General features: G+C 40.1%; 1 protein-coding gene across 3 annotated transcripts in view; it reads right to left on the bottom strand.

The window, feature by feature from the left end:
* Nucleotides 1–367: 367 nt before the first annotated feature.
* The window catches only part of LOC128687343 (cylicin-2), a 38,555-nt gene continuing 18,874 nt past the window's right edge, over nucleotides 368–20,048 (bottom strand). For 2 of the 3 annotated variants that reach the window (XM_070092586.1, XM_070092587.1), the window contains exons 2-4: nucleotides 4,272–4,500; nucleotides 3,612–3,674; nucleotides 368–1,996 (exon numbers count right to left, since the gene is read on the bottom strand). In XM_070092586.1, coding sequence (XP_069948687.1) covers nucleotides 970–1,996; nucleotides 3,612–3,674; nucleotides 4,272–4,500 — 1,319 coding nt within the window. In that variant the 3' untranslated portion in view covers nucleotides 368–969. Of the gene's footprint in view, nucleotides 1,997–3,611; nucleotides 3,675–4,271; nucleotides 4,501–6,083; nucleotides 6,244–20,048 lie in introns of those variants that run through there. The other variant, XM_053774745.2, reaches the window with a different exon arrangement.

Genomic DNA, 20,048 nt, shown 5'->3' with positions numbered 1-20,048 from the left:
TGCAAACATATTTGACCCTGCGTGTTAATCTTGCAGAAATGGAGCTGAAGGTACACATCTGCTCTTAGCCACAATATAGCTTTTATAAACATTCTTAAATTGAAAGACGTAAGAACCAGCTATATTATACTCTACACATGAGGTGAAAAATGTCAGGAATGTTTTTTTACAAAGTCCACAGTTTTGCTAGATAGTTTCCCCTCAAAAAAGGGGAAAGGAAGGATGCTTTGATGCCTTTGATGGGTTCTTGATCCGACCTTGATCGGACTTGATTCCCTTACAATAAAAAGGCTTACATTCTCCAGGCGTTGTATGCCTCGTACGAGTTTGGCGATTCTCCTTTAATGTAACCGATATAAAATCCATATAATCTGCACCTGAAGCAAATGCTTCTTTTAATATTCCTCAACAATACATAAAACTGGAAACATACAGGTCAAATACCTCTATACAACCACATTTCCTCTTTCTGTAAGTATAATAATAATAATAATAATAATAATAATAATAATAATAATAATAATAATAATAATCTACACAAGCACTGGACACAAATAAATTTGTCAATAGAGTTGTAGACATCCAAAACAAACTCCCAGATAGTGTCAGTAAGGCGAAAACTTGGGGTTGGATGGGTATACGAATGGGTGGTGTTTGGTCTAAGTTGGACTTGCCTAGCGTGGGTCAGTAGGCCTACTGCAGTGCTTCTTAGTTGTTATGTTCTTTAAAACGCTTTTCCCATGGAGTAAAGTTTTCTACCTCTTTATTGGTCACTTTGGTAAATGCCAATCAGATTCAGCTGGTGATTGTAAACACTTGCCCTGATCACCTGATGTTTGTGAACACTCGTCCAGATTAGCTGATGTTTGTGATTTTCCTCTTCTTTCTTCTAATTTCTCTTTTTTCTTGTCTGCTGTTTCTTCTTTCTTGTCTGCTGTTTCTTCTTTTTTGTCTGTCTTTTCTTCTTTCTTATCGTCCGCCTTTTCCTCTTTCTTGTCGTCTGTCCGGGGGTATGGTTTCTTCTTCCTCTTTCTTGTCGTCTGTCCTTTCTTCTTCCTTGTCGTCTGTCTTTTCTTCTTTCTTGTCGTCTATCTTTTCTTGTTTTTTGTCGTCTATCTTTTCCTCTTTTTTGTCGTCTATCTTTTCCTCTTTTTTGTCGTCTATCTTTTCCTCTTTTTTGTCGTCTGTCTTTTCTTCTTTCTTGTCGTCTGTCTTTTCTTTTTTCTTGTCATCTGTCATTTGCTCTTTCTTATCGTCTGGCTTTTCTTCTTTTTTGTCGTCTGTCTTTTCTTCTTTTTTGTCGTCTGTCTTTTCTTCTTTCTTGTCGTCTGTCTTTTCTTTTTTCTTGTCATCTGTCATTTGCTCTTTCTTATCGTCTGGCTTTTCTTCTTTTTTGTCGTCTGTCTTTTCTTCTTTTTTGTCGTCTGTCTTTTCTTCTTTCTTGTCGTCTGTCTTGTTTTCCTTGTCCTCTGATTTTGCTCTTCTCTTACTTGTTTTTTCTTCTTCACAGTCACGACTGGCGTCTTTGTCTTCGTCCTCCTTGTTTTCCTCTCCATCTTTCTCCTCTTCTTCCTCCTCCTTCTTTCTACTGTTTTTCTTCTTTGTTTCTATTGTGGAATCCTCTTCTTTTGACTCACTTTCCTCTTCTACATCTCTTAAATGTCTCTTCTTGCTCATGTTCTCCCACGTTTTGTCTCCATCATCTTTTCTCTTTTCTTCCTCTTTACCTCTCTTATCCCTATTAGTTGTCTCTTCTTCCTTCTCCCCATTCTTCGTGTCTCCATCCCTGCGTTCATTCTGTGCGTTTCCTGCCTTCCCCCCTTTCTCCACCTCTGTCTCCCTGTCTCCATTCAATCCCCTTCCTTCTTTTGCTCCTCTCTTCTCCATCTCTGCTTTTTTACTAATTATCACCACCTGCCTATTCACCCTTCCGTTACGTTCCTTCTTCGTCAGTATTCCCGTTGTGTTGTCTCCATTTACCATTATTCCCAAAGACCTGTGAAGGAGGGAATGAATATGGTGAGAACTAATTATTATTATTATTATTATTATTATTATTATTATTATTATTATTATTATTATTATTATTATACATACCAGCCGTTTCATGAAAATACTCGCAGTAACCCTACACCTTCTAATTTATAAGTTCTTTTTTTTTCTTCTTTTTTTTCTTTTTTTTTTTTGCATAATATTCACCCATATATTGTCTTCAGACACGACATCTCCACTACCTGCAGCCTCCTCCATGCTCCAAAGTTAAAAATCCATGCATCGCATCCATATAACAGTGTTGGTACCAACATACTCTGGTACATTCTCATTTTATCTTCCACGGATAAAGTTATATCTCCACAGATGACTCAAAGCACTACCCACCTTTTTTCCTTCGTCAATTCTGTGGTTCGCCTCGTCTTGCATAGACCCATTTACCGGCAAGTCCACTCCCAAGTACCAGTGCACAGTCATTTCCTCAACTCTAATCTAGTCGTTCATTGCCTAGATTTTTTTGTCAATATCCTCACCTTGCTCTTTCCTATGTTCACTTTTAAGTTCCTTCTTTTACATACCCTCCTAAATTTATCCACTGATCTCTGCAATTTCCCTTCAGAATCTCTCAAAAGCACTGTCATCAACAAAGAGCAATTGTGACAATTCCATTTGTGTATCGTGTATCGTACTCGTTTCTTTTTAATCCACACCTCTCTCCAGCATCCTAACATTCATTTGTTTTACAACTCCATCCATAAATATGTTAAACAATCATATTTATATCATAAATTTCTGTCTAAGGCCCATTTTTACTGTAAAATAACTCACCTCTCTCTCCTTCATACCCTAACCTGAGCCTTACTATCTATATAAAAGCTTTTAACTTCTCTACTGCTCCTCATATTTGCAACATCTGCAACATTGCTCTAATATTCACCCTATCATATGCTTTCTTTGAATCCATAATCATGAGAAAAATTTCCTTACGTTTATCTAAATATGCATCAGTGTAAATACTGTAGCTACACATCCCCCTACCTTCCCCAAATCATCCTGTTCCTCTAGAATTCTACTTTCTCTCTTACCCTTAATTCTTTCAATAATAACTAACCGTACAGGCTTATTCTCTGCCAATCTCTATGTACCCTCCATTATTTCATACATATAATGAACAAATACACCAACCACTCAAAAACATTCCTGTCTTGATACCATCTATTATAGCTGTTTTACCCAATATTTTTTTGTCTACTGCCTCACGCACCTCACTTTAACTTACATCTGGTTCTTCAAGATGCTATATCTCCTTGCCCAGTGCATGTAATCACAATCTTCCTTTCAACAACATATAAAAGCTCCTCAAAATATTCCCTCCATCTTCCCAGTACCTCCTGAGTAAACAGGTAAGATGTGAATGTTTACGTTGAGCATGCAAAATAAACGTATTGATGCGACTTGCGTATGAAAACGAACTTTATTAAGAGAACGGGCTGCGTCTGGAGGTGTATGTATCGTACTTTAATTGTTGAAGCACTAAACCCACGTGGGTCCTTCAGCCGCAAGGAGTGATGGAAGCTCTATCCCCCGTCGGCTAGTATAGAGACGTGTGGGATACTTACTGAGTAGCGTTGACGTCAGACACCCTCACAGCCATGGTACTGAAGGTATCGTTGCCCTTCACCCTGTACAAAGCAAATTCCATTATTATTATTATTATTGTCTCGCCTCAAGCAGATTTAATTCGAAGAAGGGAAGGTTAGCCCCCAACTCCTGGGATCAAGAGCAGCTTCACCAGCATAACTGAATTGACGTAATAGAGGACATAGGCAAAATTAACGTTTTTCTATATATTGTTTTTTTCTATATATTTTTCATTTTTTTCTATATATTTCAACTGGAGTGTTAAATATTTTTTTTTTATCTTTAGAGATTACAGAATTAACGTCTTATCTTACATTACATTATCACCATATTAGAGTCACTGAGGAAAGAGTGAGAGAGAGAGAGAGAGAGAGAGAGAGAGAGAGAGAGACACTAAAATTAAACCTACTCGACAAATTAAAGAAATGTAAAGAGTAGAACTTGCACACCCGATTTCCATCCTGTGGAGGGTAGCGCAAGAGTGTAGGCCTAGGAACTAGGTCTTAGAAGGATTAGCAGGAGAAAATTGAGAATAGAAAAGTGAAGCCATCACGAAATGTCACTACTGTATGCTTTTTACATATATATTCAAAATGCATCGATCCATCTGTCAATACAAATTACTTATAAGTACTTACAATCCTGCTACTTCTAAATCTTGTTTTCCAGGATTGTTGACCATTGTTTCTTGTTGATCACTGAGGTTGACGCTTCTGGACTCCAGCTGGTGTTGCTGACCTCGCTGGACACCCCAGACGCCCCGGTGGGTTGACCTGAGGATCCTGTGGGCGGACCTGGCCTGGCACGCCTGTGGCTCCACCACAGCCACTACCAGCAACACTATCACAGCACACAGGCTTCCTCTCACTGAAGAAGGAACAAGCGTGATGAAGAGAAAATGTCACAATTCCGTGGCTGAAACAATTCTCATTTAACGCACCATTTAGACATGAAGTTCGGATGACTTTTCGGTCCATCCTGGATCGGCATCAAGTCACGAGTGAGTTGAAACTGGTACAGGACAGACAGAAACTTCATCTAAGTTTTACCCAAATTTGTGAGTTAGTTGAAAATACGCGATGGTAAATTCATCCATTTTGGCAGTTCCAACAAATATTTATTTATTTATTATTCATATGTGCCGCCCAGGAAGGTACTACCGTCCAGCCAAAACATGCAAGATTTCAGGTACGTCTTGCTTCTTTTACTTACGCTTAGGTCACACTACACATACATGTACAAGCACATATATACACACCCCTCTGGGTTTTCTTCTATTTTCTTTCTAGTTCTTGTTCTTGTTTATTTCCTCTTATCTCCATGGGGAAGTGAAACAGAATTCTTCCTCCGTAAGCCATACGTGTTGTAAGAGGCGACTAAAATGCTGGGAGCAAGAGCCTAGTAACCCCTTCTCCTGTATAAATTACTAAATTTAAAAAGAGAAACTTTCGTTTTTCTTTTTGGGCCACCCTGCCTTGGTGGGATACGGCCGGTTTGTTGAGGAAAAAAAAAAGTGCAATATACGTTTATCCACGCTTGCGTTGATACAAATTATTTTTTTTTCTTTTTATACTCCAAGAAAAAGAAAAACTATATAAAAAAAAGGTGAAATAAGCCAGTGATTTTGTGCTTACAAAGCAGTACGTATAGACACTAAAAGATTTGTATCTCTATATGTAGACCGCCAGATGTATATCTTTTAACGTATATACACAGTGAAGCGTTATCTCCTTGACCTAGTGTATGAATAAAGTGTAATGAACACTTCCCAGTGCTCCATAACCCACATGGAGACAAACACAAGAGGTTAATTTATCTATATTTCGACCCCTTCTGGGATCCTCTTCAGCAAATCCCAGTGTGTACACATACCCCAGATTGCTGTTTGACCCTTGTAGGTTTAGCGTTTCTTTTTTATTATAGTAATAATAACATACCCCAGATGCATATTTCGATGCGTTCAGAAATCAGGCTCGTGTTTAAAAGTTAGTGGCCAAGACGTGTGTTTCAATCCAGTAACAGAAACCACAAGAAAAGCATAATGAATTTTAATAGCTAGCTTAAAACACTTCAGAGAAATTTCGCAAGACGGTCCCAGGACCGAAACGTTTTCTAATAAATATGTTATAGTGTTTGCTTACGTGTCTTTCTAAACCAACTTGTCGGTATTTATTACCAAGGTTTATACCACTAATGACAATAAATTACGGGAGTGTTATAAGAGTTAGAGGCTCCTTGAGGGACGAAACGATCTTCACGAAGTGGATCATTCGGTGAACTAGCCCGAGGCTTAGCTAGAAATTCAAAGAATTTAGAAAAGGTTCGGTGTCGTCTTGTTCCCTTGAAGAAACTCGGGACACCAGTTGCGTTCCACTGTCTTTGTGGGGGAACCGAAGAGATGTACCACAAACATTTGGCTTATTAAGTGCACGAGAGGTAGGTCGACTTACTTGTTGAAGTTAGAGCAGTGACTGCAGTCACCACTACCCACCACCATCCTTCATATATAACCTGATGTGACTCACAACCACCACCAACACCACCACCATCTTTCATATATAATATAACCTGATATGACTCATCACCACCCTTCATATATAACGTGATGCGACTCAACCACCACCACTACTACTACTACTACCTACACCTCGTCTGCCACCACACCACTACGACCATCAGATGCACCTCACTGCCAACAGCCTCCACACAGTTTTTGGTAACTTAATTTATCTCTATGCTCTTCGATCCATGGAGGATTTTCAACTAGAACTTGCCGACTTTTCTCATCTATCAAGGATCTTTTAGCCAATGTATTAATTTTTGCTCTACCGCTATATAAACAAAACCATTCCCATTTTTCGAGCGTCTTCACATAAATGGATATATATATATATATATATATATATATATATATATATATATATATATATATATATATATATATATATATATATATATATATATATATAATGTCGTGCCGAATATGTAAAACTGGTCAATTAGCAAGAACTCATTTAAAATTAAGCCCTTTCTAAAATTTTCTTTTATACGTTTAAAGATATATTTTTTTCATTAATGTTGATGTAAAAATTTATAATTTTGCACCAAAAGGAACTTAGAAAACTTACCTAACCTTATTATAAGAAGAACAATTTATTATAGCCTAACCCAACTAAATATATTTTAGATTTGTTTACAATAATTTAATACTAAACAAACACAGTGAAATATATTTTTTTCGCTAGGTTCAGAATGCTTTTGGCGAAATTATTGCATACACAAATTTTCACTTGTCCTATATGGCAAGATGAGCGTTGCTATTTAAGCCGAGATCGCAAGTTCTGCCTATTCGGCACGACATATATATATATATAAACACTGAAATGTGTATATTTCGCCTGCTCTTGCGAATTCCTTGCATTGGTAATATCTCTAGTAAGGCTGATGCATGCAGGGGATGAGATGAAAAGCTGTAAGCCTTCTCCCTGAAAGCTGGCTGCCTTGGATCAAAGTCTAGCGCAAGCTGGACTCCAAGGTATTGGTCCAGTGTGGGTAGATTGGTAAAGCACTACGTACTTTGTTCCAAGGTTGGTAGGTTCGAGTCTCCTTCAGCCAGAGATCAGTGTTTGTGTATATTTCGCCTGCTCTTGCGAATTCCTTGCATATATATATATATATATATATATATATATATATATATATATATATATATATATATATATATATATATATCCGTGGATTCAAGCTATTTCAATCTCCTGTATGTTCTGACCTCACAGGCGATTTTCATATCAATGCACCTCAGAAAAACAAGCAGGTATATACAAAGATTGCAGTCAGCAGGGTTCGATACTTCTACTGAGAGACGGACAAGGTTCCCAGGCAGCGCTCTTATCCACTCAACCACAAATGCCTCGAAAGCTGGGAAGCCTGGTTCACAAGCCATGTTTCTTTCCCAGCCCGGTCACGTTTTATATATATATATATATATATATATATATATATATATATATATATATATATATATATATATAGTGTGCATAAAAAGCCACATGGGGATGAAAATCTTTAGCTCTAGATCTTTCGCACTCTTATGTGTCGTCAGGAGCTATGCAATGTTGCAATACAGCAACAGATAAGAGGGAAAATTCTCTGAAGTCAGACAAAAGGTATCAGTGGCAACCCATGTCATAGAGTGAGGGCCACCACCGACCCCCAGCACCAACCTCCCCCCCACCTCCCGTCCCCTCACACCCTTCCGGAGTAAGGGGAGGGGGTTATCTTGCAGGTTTACAGAAAGCAAGTTACCAGAATATTAAGAAACGCAGTAGTCAGCCCAAAACCGCATCTAATCGATATAAATTGATCTATTACCATGTGGAATCATTTTATCTAAAGTGGTTAATACATCCCCAAACTCAAGCCACATGTAACATTGTATTATTATACGAATCATATTAACTAATTGTCAACCTATACTATCATACGTCAGAGAATGTTCCCGAAAGTGTCAGTAGAGAAGATCTCTACATATTTACCTGCTACCAACATATTTACCTATCCTGCTCAATGTCAACTGCACTGTTTCTTAACACTAGGACTCCAGAGAAGATAAGTTACCCTGCCCTCCCCTTGGCTATCGTAAGAAACTCACATATATGATGTTACTTGTATAGCTGTACCCGTATATAGGGTCTAAGCAGACTTGCTAATACGGTAGAGTTTTCCATATAAAAAAATCGATCAAACTTTGATGTGATATAAAAGACTTTACATTCAGAATATAGATATATCTGGCAATTGTCTTAGGAATTTTCCGTACATTAAAAAATCAATTTCACGGCCGACTCACTTGAAAGTAAAAGTAGATTTTTGTAGTTTATCCATAGGAAGACGGCCATAGTTTATCCTACAAGATTCTTGAGCAGACGCTGGTTTAACCATCAAGAATAAGCAGGAAAACACGCCCTAATTCCTCGGTGTGGAACTACAACATTCAACACAATCCAAACCATTCGTATATGAGTCCGGTTTTAGGCTATGCACGATAGCCTCAATTATAAACAAATCGATACACAAATAACCCGCACACTGTGACTTTGTAAATGGTCCAAGTCTGACCGAAACGTCGTCGTAAGCTCCTCTCTTCTATGCGCGGGTTATTTGTGTATCGTTCCAGTCTTTTTGGTTATTTATAAACAAATCTAATTTGAATAAGCCGCCACTAATATTATGCGCTGAACGTTTATCATGTTTTAAAATTGCCGATTCTACAATATTTCGTCTAAGCCAAGAGGAGCAAGAGACAATGACTCTGACTTCTGACCAGTTTGCAGACTTATTGCAGACTCTAATGTGGCTGAAAATCGCAACTACACAGGAATCAAATGCAAGCTCCTGATGTGTTGACTGCAACATGAAAGGTCTAGATCTATCATTCAACTTCCCCCGTAGCTTCTAGAGGTGAATAAAAACTGATGAATTAGACACATAAAAATAGTGTGACTTATATTTTGTGACATTTGGCACTCTGTAGTTGGTTAATTAATAGAGTTTAAAGCCTATCGACTACGCGAGGGTCATTAACGCTGCACGTCACCTGTGCACTACCAGTCAAGAATATTTTAATTTCTGAAAGAGGGATTAAAATAAACTCACTGTTTATGTACTAAAAGATATACACCTCACGGTGTATCCCGTGATTAAGAAGTCTAGCGCTCAGCTCACACACTGAGGTCCGGGGATCGAATCCTCAATACCGCTGGAAACATTAGGAAGTGTTTCCATAAGACACTTGCTGTCCATGTTCACCCATCAGTAAAATGGGTACTTGGGTGTTAGTGGACTGGTGTGGGTCGCATCCTGGAACAAAATTGACCTAATTTGCCAGAAATGCTCTGCATAACAAGCGACTTTCTATGTAGTAGTATGTCATTGATGTCAGCTCTTGTCTGTATACCTTGTACATGTACTTGTAGAAATAAGGATATTATATTATTATTACAAGAACAAAAACACACAGTGGCTGGAATTTTGTCTAGTACATGAGCAAAGACCCACGACGTATATTAAGTCGTGAAAAAGAAGACTTCCCCTTTTTATGTATCTACGATTAGCCTCGTAAACTATTACGACTGTGTTGCCCTCTGAGACAGCAGCACAAACAGCCTGGTTGACCAGGTGGTCATCAGGGGGCAGCCTGACCTCATTCCGGGTTGCGGAGGTAGAGAAGGAAGGGAAGAAGGCAAGAACAACCTTCGAAACTCGTCACGGGGAAAGCACAGGCGAAGATGTCGACATCAAATTTGTGTGGTCTAACATCAACCATTCCTCGCTTATTTTGACATCTTGGACAAACATGGTCAAGATGTTGAAGTTCTCCTTCACACGTAATTCAGATACAATTGGTAGTTCTTCACTGTTAAGTTCAAGGCCCATTAAATATGCTTTACATAACAGTGAATATATTATGCAGTAATATGCATACCTGTATATTATAAAGTATATACATTACACTTAGTATACAGCGTGTACAATTATGTTATCCGGTTTCTCATTATATTGTTTATATAATGTAATACACAGTAATAAATTTAAATATTGTTTATAAAAATACAAATTAAATATTTTAGAGAGAGAGAGAGAGAGAGATCCTTTTCCCAACATTTTTGTCCAAAAGAGAAAAATTATTCACTCTAAAACTTTTACATCATCCAGGGAAGAGTAAAAAAAAAACACCAGGTTGCTGAGTAGCGGTACATAATTTACCAACATGAATTAATCAGGATTCTGAGCTGCTGCTGTCCCGACGTCAGACAGCTGATACACACTTTTAATAATTATAACAGCTAAATTATTATTAAGTTATTCGCTTTTAGCAGTTAGTTAGCTTTTTGTAAACTCTATTGAATAGACTTTGCCGAAATTTACTTTCAAGTTTGTTATTTATAACCATGTAATAAAGATTTACATATTATAATTCAATTCACGCTTTTTATTATTTAAATTATATATTATTGAAGATATACACGTTATATATTTGTTTATTTTTCTCGTCTTTATGAATATAATTCGCTTAATGATGCGAAAGCCTCGCCCGAATTCACGCAACTTGAAAAAGATGAGGTAATCGTGGGAAAACTCCATTTGTTTTGGCCAAATTATATATGGGACAGTAAATCGTTCGCGAAAAAATCACTATTAAATGTTAGCTCATCAGGTGGAGCTATGAGCAAACACATACACACTCCCTGCTCATGGAGCAGGGAGAGGACCTAGTAGTAATCAGTGAAGAGGCGGGGCCAGGAGCTGGGACTCGACCCCTGCAACCACAACTAGGTGAGTACACACACACATACACACTCCCTGCTCATGGAGCAGGGAGAGAGAAGACCTAGTAGCAGTCAGTGAAGAGGCGGGGCCAGGAGCTGTGACTCGGCCCCTGCAACCACAAATAGGCGAGTACACACGCACCCACGCACATACACACGTGCGACAGCAGTCCAGGGCAGGCGGAAGTTTGTGTACAGCTAAAATAAAAATCGACATTGTTCAAGAGAGTAATTACAAACACCCTGGGAGAGTTCACAGGAATTATTATTACTTACATAGGGAAGACTTGAGGACGTTCTCAAGGGGTAACTTGAGGAAATCTTCAAGGGGTAACGTGAGGAAGTTGTCAAGGGGTAACTTGAGAAAGCTCTCAAGTTTTCATTGGGTAACTTGATCCAGAATAGCAGAAGTATAACTTCAATGCCTGGGATTAAGAGCCCTTCACTAGCATCAAGGCACTCATTCCCTCTTTCCCGTCCTTGAGTCTTGCATCACAATTCGAGTGGAAATCTGAAATGACTTTTCGGTACCTTCTAGACCTATCATCGAGTCGGAAACGATAGAAAGAAATGTTAAGAGACTGGGAGATGATCTGAATAATAGATCCTTGGCGCTTTTTTTTTTTTTTTTTTTTTTTTTTTTTTTTTTTTTTTTTTTTTTTTTTTTTTTTTTTTTTTTTTTTTTTTTTTTTTTTTTTTTTTTAGGGGTTAGGTACGCAGATTTCTCCAAGAGTTTCAGAGACTAATAATTGTGTGCCCGTCGAGGCTAATGGCCCGATAATCACCTGAGTAATGACCCGATAATAACCTGATTAATGACCCGATAATAACCTGATTTATGGCATCACGTTTTTACCCTGTATTTCTGTGTTCTTTCGTGGCTAATAATTACTCCCCGTTATAGCCCACTAAACTTGTGGTGCTAACCCAGCCTCCAGGTTAAACAGCGGGCTTGTTAAACTGAGTTTGGCAGTGAATCAGTCTGGGAGTGATTCGGTTTAATATTTGCGAGCGAAGTTATCAACTAGCCTTGATTCACTGTCCACACCCTTATAGACTGCAGTGTCGAAGAAAGACACAGCCTCTAGTTAGTTAGGTAGTTAGCTGCCTATACTGTATAACCTATCGACCGCATCTGGGTTATTAATTCTAAACATCACTTATTTACTATTATCGAGAATACTCTGATCCCTAAAATGAGAAACTGATATAAATTTTCAATGTGTCTACACAAAGATAAATCTCTGGAGTATATACACAGGCATATACATCTCTCACTGTGTATTTGCTTGGCTCTCCTCCTCTTTTCTGCAACACTGCAAGCTCCTGATGATGTGTCGATTGTAACACGAAAAACCTGAAGCTATCATTCAACTGCCCCGTGGGTGTTTTGCATCTTCTTTAGCTTGTTCGCGAGATTTTTGCAAAATATAGCCTTTTCCGCGACAAAATCTAATCTCATGAAGCAGTTCTACTCATTTCAAGAAAACCAAACTTATGAGATATATATATATATATATATATATATATATATATATATATATATATATATATATATATATATATATATATATATATATATAGATATTATCACACTGGCCGATTCCCACCGAGGCAGGGTGGCCCGAAAAAGAAAAACTTTCACCATCATTCACTCCATCACTGTCTTGCCAGAAGGGTGCTTTACACTACAGTTTTTAAACTGCAACATTAACACCCCTCCTTCAGAGTGCAGGCAGTGTACTTCCCATCTCCAGGACTCAAGTCCGGCCTGCCGGTTTCCCTGAACCCCTTCATAAATGTTACTTTGCTCACACTCCAACAGCACGTCAAGTATTAAAAATCATTTGTCTCCATTCACTCCTATCAAACACGCTCACGCATGCCTGCTGGAAGTCCAAGCCCCTCGCACACAAAACCTCCTTTACCCCCTCCCTCCAACCTTTCCTAGGCCGACCCCTACCCCGCCTTCCTTCCACTACAGACTGATACACTCTTGAAGTTATTCTGTTTCGCTCCATTCTCTCCACATGTCCGAACCACCTCAACAACCCTTCCTCAGCCCTCTGGACAACAGTTTTGGTAATCCCGCACCTCCTCCTAACTTCCAAACTACGAATTCTCTGCATTATATTCACACCACACATTGCTCAGACATGACATCTCCACTGCCTCCAGCCTTCTCCTCGCTGCAACATTCATCACCCATGCTTCACACCCATATAAGAGCGCTGGTAAAACTATACTCTCATACATTCCCCTCTTTGCCTCCAAGGACAAAGTTCTTTGTCTCCACAGACTCCTAAGTGCACCGCTCACCCTTTTCCCCTCATCAATTCTATGATTCACCTCATCTTTCATAGACCCATCCGCTGACACGTCCACTCCCAAATATCTGAATACATTCACCTCCTCCATACTCTCTCCCTCCAATCTGATATCCAATCTTTCATCACCTATATATATATATATATATATATATATATATATATATATATATATATGTATATATATATGTAGTTATATATATATATATATATATACATTGGTGTATGTACGTTAAGATATGTGCACCTCTGGATATTCAAACACTGAAAGATATACATATCTCGGTGTATGTACACAGAGATACTCCTCTCGGTGCATAAACCCTGTGTCTACAAGTTAGTTATGTAGCTCTGACTGGAGTCACATCATTTGACAAAAACACGAAGTAACGATAAAAAAAAATCAGAAGTTTGGTTTTCTTGAAATGAGTAGAACTGCTTAATGAGATTAGATTTTGTCACGGAAAAGACTAGATTATTGTGCACCGAGTAACCACCCCGTGGACGGCAGCCGCCATGTACATACACAAAAGACGTACACTCTAGGCCCCCAAATAAAAGGTTAACAGGAGTATATGTGGATGAATATTTGCAATGTATATTTCTTTTGTTACAAGTAAAATTTAGGACATCTGAAAATCTCCGGCATCTTATTTCCATTAATATCTTGAAACATCACATAGGTTATTATACTGTCTTTCTCTGTATTCTGTAGCAAGTGGAAAAGTTCAAGATGGTTAGTCCAAACCGGAAGGTTTTCACTATCAGGAAAAACGAATAAAAGATGAATTTTCACTCTAGGGAACGCAATATTGCGGTAGCTTATTGTTGTTGTATCTGTCAGAGAAAAATCACCCGACTTGGGTCTTATTCACTGATGAGCCGTTTAGTTGATTCGCTGGTAAACTTGCTTGATAATGGCCCAGGAAGGACCGAAACGTCGTCCCGTTTTTATTTATGATTTATGAGTTAGCTGCAATTTATTTTTTAGCCGCGGTATTGTGGTTTTTATTGTTCTTGGTGCTCATAAATTCCCCACATCCCTTATTAAATTATTTACCACATAATGTATTCCTCCAGTGTACACGTTACATCACGAACATTTATCCTTAGAGCTGTAGGTCGCACAAGGCACCATCACTCACCCACAATGTGCAGACAACGTAACGGGTGTCGAGTATCTCCACCAGGAAATAAAACCACTGCCCAACCACCCGAGACCACCGTTGTCTTGCTACTCCACTGTGCATAGAGACAGGAACCTTGACAAGTTCCTTCAGACATCTCTGGATCAGCCAGGCTGCAATGAATACATGAAACCTTGCAACAAAAACCAACATCCTGCCTTATCGGACTGTCAACCGGCGACTTGGTCTGAAACAGGTCGCTGGGGCAATGATTCCCGTGACCATTAAGAAATAAGCCTCACTAGTTCCACAAATGTCTCGATAATAGGCAAAAGAAATGTCTGAAGCGCTCTGTGAAGATGTGGCTAAAGGCGGGATCGTATTCCTCTGTAACATGGTCATAAATCTATCGAAGATAAAGGAGAAATAAGAAATATATTCGCACCTTCGCCCAGACACCTTCATATTTACAAATAATGATGATGGATGAGTTTTGGTGAGGTGGTGGTGTGTGAAACGCAACACCAAACTATCCCAGTACGCCAACACTACCAGTAGAGTCAACATATTCATGTACTCAACACCAAACAAGCAATAATAGCACACCAATACTACTAGTTGAGTGAACGCACTCGCGCATTGCAGCACCCAGCTATGAAAGCAGACCAACACTACCAGGTGAAAGGGCCCACATTCACAAATAAATTTTTTTTATGCCCCGATAAAAAATCTTTGGGCTCTACTGAACACGTTTGTCCTTTAGTCCGCCCATTAGTCCGTGCGCCATAATTCGTCTCCTCAACATCTGGGCCGCTGAAATAGGTTGGATGAAGATTCGCTGGAGCTGTTTTACTCATTCTTAGATTTTTGGGGGCTTATCTTACATATATTAGAAGCTACTCACCTAGACCACCTTAGCAATGTAATCATCTGAATCATTCTACTTTCTAATCACACTAAAATTATAGATGCCTTTCCCAACGTGCGTATGACATTCTTTAGTTTCCGTTTTTTTTTCTTTTGTCCTTTCCTTTCAAAGTGTCTGTCTTTATCAGCCAGGCCAGTGTCTCTAAGGATCTTAAACTCTTATCATGATCATATCATCCTTAAACAGGAAAATACATGAAAAAAATTGCCTCCTGCAAGTCATTTACATGTACCAGGGAAGTGCCGGCCCTAGTACTGATCTGTGTGGCATCCCACTTCCACATTTATCTAATCGCATACTTCTTCCCAAATTATCACACTCTTTTTGCCCTTAGAACCGAAGGCTTAGTTATTGAAGAAAAGATACATGTGGCAAAACAGGCTTTTATTGGGACAACGTTTTACCCTCTTATAGTTTTATCAAACTTGATAAAGCTCTATACAGAATTTACACAGAGCGAAATATTGTCCCTATAGATTTAATGTACTACTACTATATAGAAAGCACCTTGTTATGCTGAGCATTTCGGGCAAATTAAGTCAGTTTTGTCCCAGGATGCAACCCACACCAGTCGACTAACTCCCAGGTACCCATTTTACTGATGGGTGAACATGGACAGCAGGTGTCTTATGGAAACACGTCCCTAATGTTTTCCTGCCGTACCGGAGGAGATTCGAACTCCGGACTTCAGTGTGTGAGCTGAGCGCGCTAGCGATCGAGCTACGGGACATTTTAAACTTTTCCTTCATTGTGCTTCTTTTCTTCAATATTGTCAGTAGTTCAGTCATGTTGATCCTTTCCCTTGCAGTGCCTTTCATGGTGTTTCCATCTCTATTTTGTAGTTTAATTAACCACTGATGGTGTTCAGTGTCAAACATCTTCTAGCAGTGAAGGACAATGCAATGCACTGAACTCTCTCTTTCACCGTTACACTGTCATAGATTTGTTTAGTAAGTCAGCCTTCCTTCACTTGACACTTCAAGCACCACCCATCTTACACCTCGAGCACTGCCACTTCATCACATCTTAAACACCACTTCCCACACCCTCCCTCCCGCACCCAACGAACAATACACCTTCCAGAGTGAGGTCAGCAAAACACCAGCCACCGCCCCACCGTTGAGCGACAGTGTCCGGCACCTTTCAAGTTAAGCTGAAGGTGCAATCAGTGGCAATTTGTGTCAAAGTCTTCACGCCTCAAGAAGTGACGGCGATTTCCTTATGGGGCTGACAGGGTCGAGAGATATGGCTGACCCTCATCACCCAAAACTCCCGCCCACCAGCAGAGATGCGAAGGGGGTCGGGTGGACGACTGCTGGAGATTATGTGAATGGCCACTTACTGCCTATTATATAATTCCCGGCCAAAACTGCACCTAAAAACTCCTGCTCAAAACTCCCTCCCAGACAATGCAAAGGAGGTACGTTGCTGTTGGTAGAGGTGTGAGGTAGGCTATCTCTTCAGGGTGGGAAGAGGAGCATTTCATGCCACGTTACTACACATCTTCACCAGAATAACAGAGGTAGGGCCCGTTATGACCTCAAGTGGTCGTGTCAAGCTGTGCCACGCTTGATGTGCTCTGTAAACTCGAACAATATCTCGGTATTTCCAGAACTTCTGCACGTTACATTGTGTACATCTTGGAAACTGATGCACAGGACTTGACAGCTAACGGCAACGTCCCTGTGGGCTAGGCTGTTTCTTGAGGCTCCAGAAGAAAATGAAAGGTTATATAATACACAAATAATAGTAAAAAAAATTCCCTGCTAAAAGTTCCTTTGAAATTATCACTAATAATAATAATAATAATAATAATAATAATAATAATAATGAGGCGAATAGAACTTTAACTCTTACATTTCCACCTTTCGCACACATTGAACGTTCACTTAAAAGACAAAAGAAAAAGCACCCAGTGTTCTACGTAATGCAGATAATAATTCTCTGGCTGTTGTATACTCTTATACAATTGCTCTACACTTAAGACACGAGTCACTCATTCTTAGAGATGAGTGTATAGACGGTAACGTATCATCAACTGCAAGAATGGTGATACAGTTATTATATCTATTACATCTTCCCACTCATTATTTAAGACATTTTGTCTGTCAGTCTCTCTCTCTCTCTCTCTCTCTCTCTCTCTCTCTCTCTCTCTCTCTCTCTCTTTCTCGCTGACATTTCCCTGGGAATACTGCCTTTTTATACAACGGGTGTGCAAAACTTCTTCATAATCTGCCTTAATTTGCTGCAGTCTGGGTAAGCTTGTTAAGTTTTTAATATATTTAGTATGAGTAATTATGTTCGATGTTTTGAAATGTGTGTCTATGTATGTGTGTGTGTGTGTGTGTGTGTGTGTACTCACCTATTTGTACTCACCTATTTGTGGTTGCAGGAGTCGAGTCCTAGCTCCTGGCCCCGCCTCTTCACCGGTTGCTACTAGGCCCTCTCTCTCCCCGCTCCATGAGCTTTATCAAACCTCGTCTTAAAACTGTGTATGGTTCCTGCCTCCACTACTTCACTTGCTAGGCTATTCCACTGCCTTACAACTCTATGACTGAAGAAATACTTCCTACTATCTCTCTGACTCGTTTGTGTCTTCAACTTCCAATTGTGGCCTCTTGTTTCTGTGTCCCCTCTCTGGAACATCCTGTCTCTTGTCCACCTTGTCTATTCCACGCAGTATTTTATATGTCGTTATCATGTCTCCCCTGACCCTTCCTGTCCTCCAGTGTCGTCAGGCCGATTTCCCTTAATCTTTCTTCATACGACATTACCCTTAGCTCTGGAACTAGCCTTGTCGCAAACCTTTGTACTTTCTCTAGTTTCTTGACGTGCTTTATCAAGTGTGGGTTCCAAACTGGTGCTGCATACTCCAGTGTGGGCCCGACATACACAGTGTACAGTGTCTCGAAAGTTTCCTTACTTAGGTATCAGAATGCTAATCTCAGGTTTGCCAGGCGCCCATATACTGCAGCAGTTATCTGGTTGATGTGTGCTTCCGGAGACATGCTCGGTGTTATACTCACCCCAAGATCTTTCTCCTTGAGTGAGGTTTGCAGTCTTTGGCCACCTAGCCTATACACTGTCTGTGGTCTTCTGTGCCCTTCCCCTATCTTCATGACTTTGCATTTGGCAGGATTAAATTCGAGAAGCCATTTGCTGGACCAGGTGTCCAGTCTGTCCAGGTCTCTTTGAAGTCCTGCCTGGTCCTCATCAGATTTAATTCTCCTCATTAACTTCACATCACCTGCAAACAGGGACACTTCTGAGTCTAACCCTTCCGTCATGTCGTTCACATATACCAAAAATAGCACTGGTCCTAGGACCGACCCCTGTGGGACCCCGCTCGTCACAGGTGCCCACTGTGATACATCATTACGTACCATGACTCGTTGTTGCCTCCCTGTCAGGTATTCTCTGATCCATTGCAGTGCCCTTCCTGTTATATGCGTCTGATGCTCTAGCTTCTGCACTAATCTCTTGTGAGGAACTGTGTCAAAGGCCTTCTTGCAGTCCAAGAAGATGCAATCAACCCACCCCTCTCTCTCTTGTCTTACTTCTGTTATTTTATCATAAAACTCCAGAAGGTTTGTGACACAGGATTTGCCTTCCGTGAATCCGTGCTGGTTGGCATTTATACTCCTGTTCCGTTCCAGGTGCTCCACCACTCTCCTCCTGATAATCTTCTCCATAATTTTGCATACTGTACACGTCAATGACACAGGTCTATAGTTTAGTGCCTCTTTTCTGTCTCCTTTTTTGAAAATGGGAACTACATTTGCCGTCTTCCATACCTCAGGTAGTTGCCCAGTTTCCAGGGATGTGTTGAAGATTGTGGTAAGTGGTACGCACAACATATCTGCTCCCTCTCTAAGGACCCACGGAGAGATGTTGTCCGGTCCCATTGCCTTTGAGGTATCGATGTCCCTTAGCAGTTTCTTCACCTCCTCCTCATCTGTATGTATGTCGTCCAACACTTGTTGGTGTATTCCTTGTTGGTGTCCCCATCTGGTCTGTCCCCCCAGAGTCCTTCCTGTCTCTACTGTAAATACTTCCTTAAATCTCGTGTTGAGCTCCTCACATACCTCTTGATCGTTTCTTGTGAGTTCTCCACCTTCTTTCCTCAGCCTTATCACCTGGTCCTTGACTGTTGTCTTCCTCCTAATGTGGCTATACAGCAGTTTCGGGTCAGATTTGACTTTCGATGCTATGTCGTTTTCATACTGTCGCTGGGCCTCCCTCCTTATCTGCGCATACTCGTTTCTGGCTCTTCTACTAATCTCCTTGTTTTCCTGGGTCCTATGCCTCCTGTACCTTTTCCATTCTCTGTTGCACTTAGTTTTTGCCTCCCTACACCTTCGGGTAAACCAAGGACTCGTTTTGGTCTTCCTATTATTTCTGTTTCCCTTGGGAACAAAACTTTCCTCTGCCTCCTTGCACTTTGTTGCCACATATTCCATCATCTCGTTTACTGATTTTCCTACCATTTCTCTGTCCCACTGAACCTCCAGCAGGAAGTTTCTCATACCTGTGTAGTCCCCCCTTTTATAGTTTGGCCTGTCCCCTTCAGTTCCTGTGTGTGTGTGTGTGTGTGTGTGTGTGTGTGTGTGTGTGTACTCACCTAGTTGTACTCACCTAGTTGAGGTTGCGGGGGTCGAGTCCGAGCTCCTGGCCCCGCCTCTTCACTGATCGCTACTAGGTC

The sequence above is a fragment of the Cherax quadricarinatus genome, chromosome 40 (genome assembly GCF_038502225.1).
Source record: "Cherax quadricarinatus isolate ZL_2023a chromosome 40, ASM3850222v1, whole genome shotgun sequence".
NCBI classification, from domain to species: Eukaryota; Metazoa; Arthropoda; class Malacostraca; order Decapoda; family Parastacidae; genus Cherax; species Cherax quadricarinatus.
Note: the sequence above shows the minus strand (reverse complement) of the source record. Positions and strands in the feature narration are given on the sequence as shown.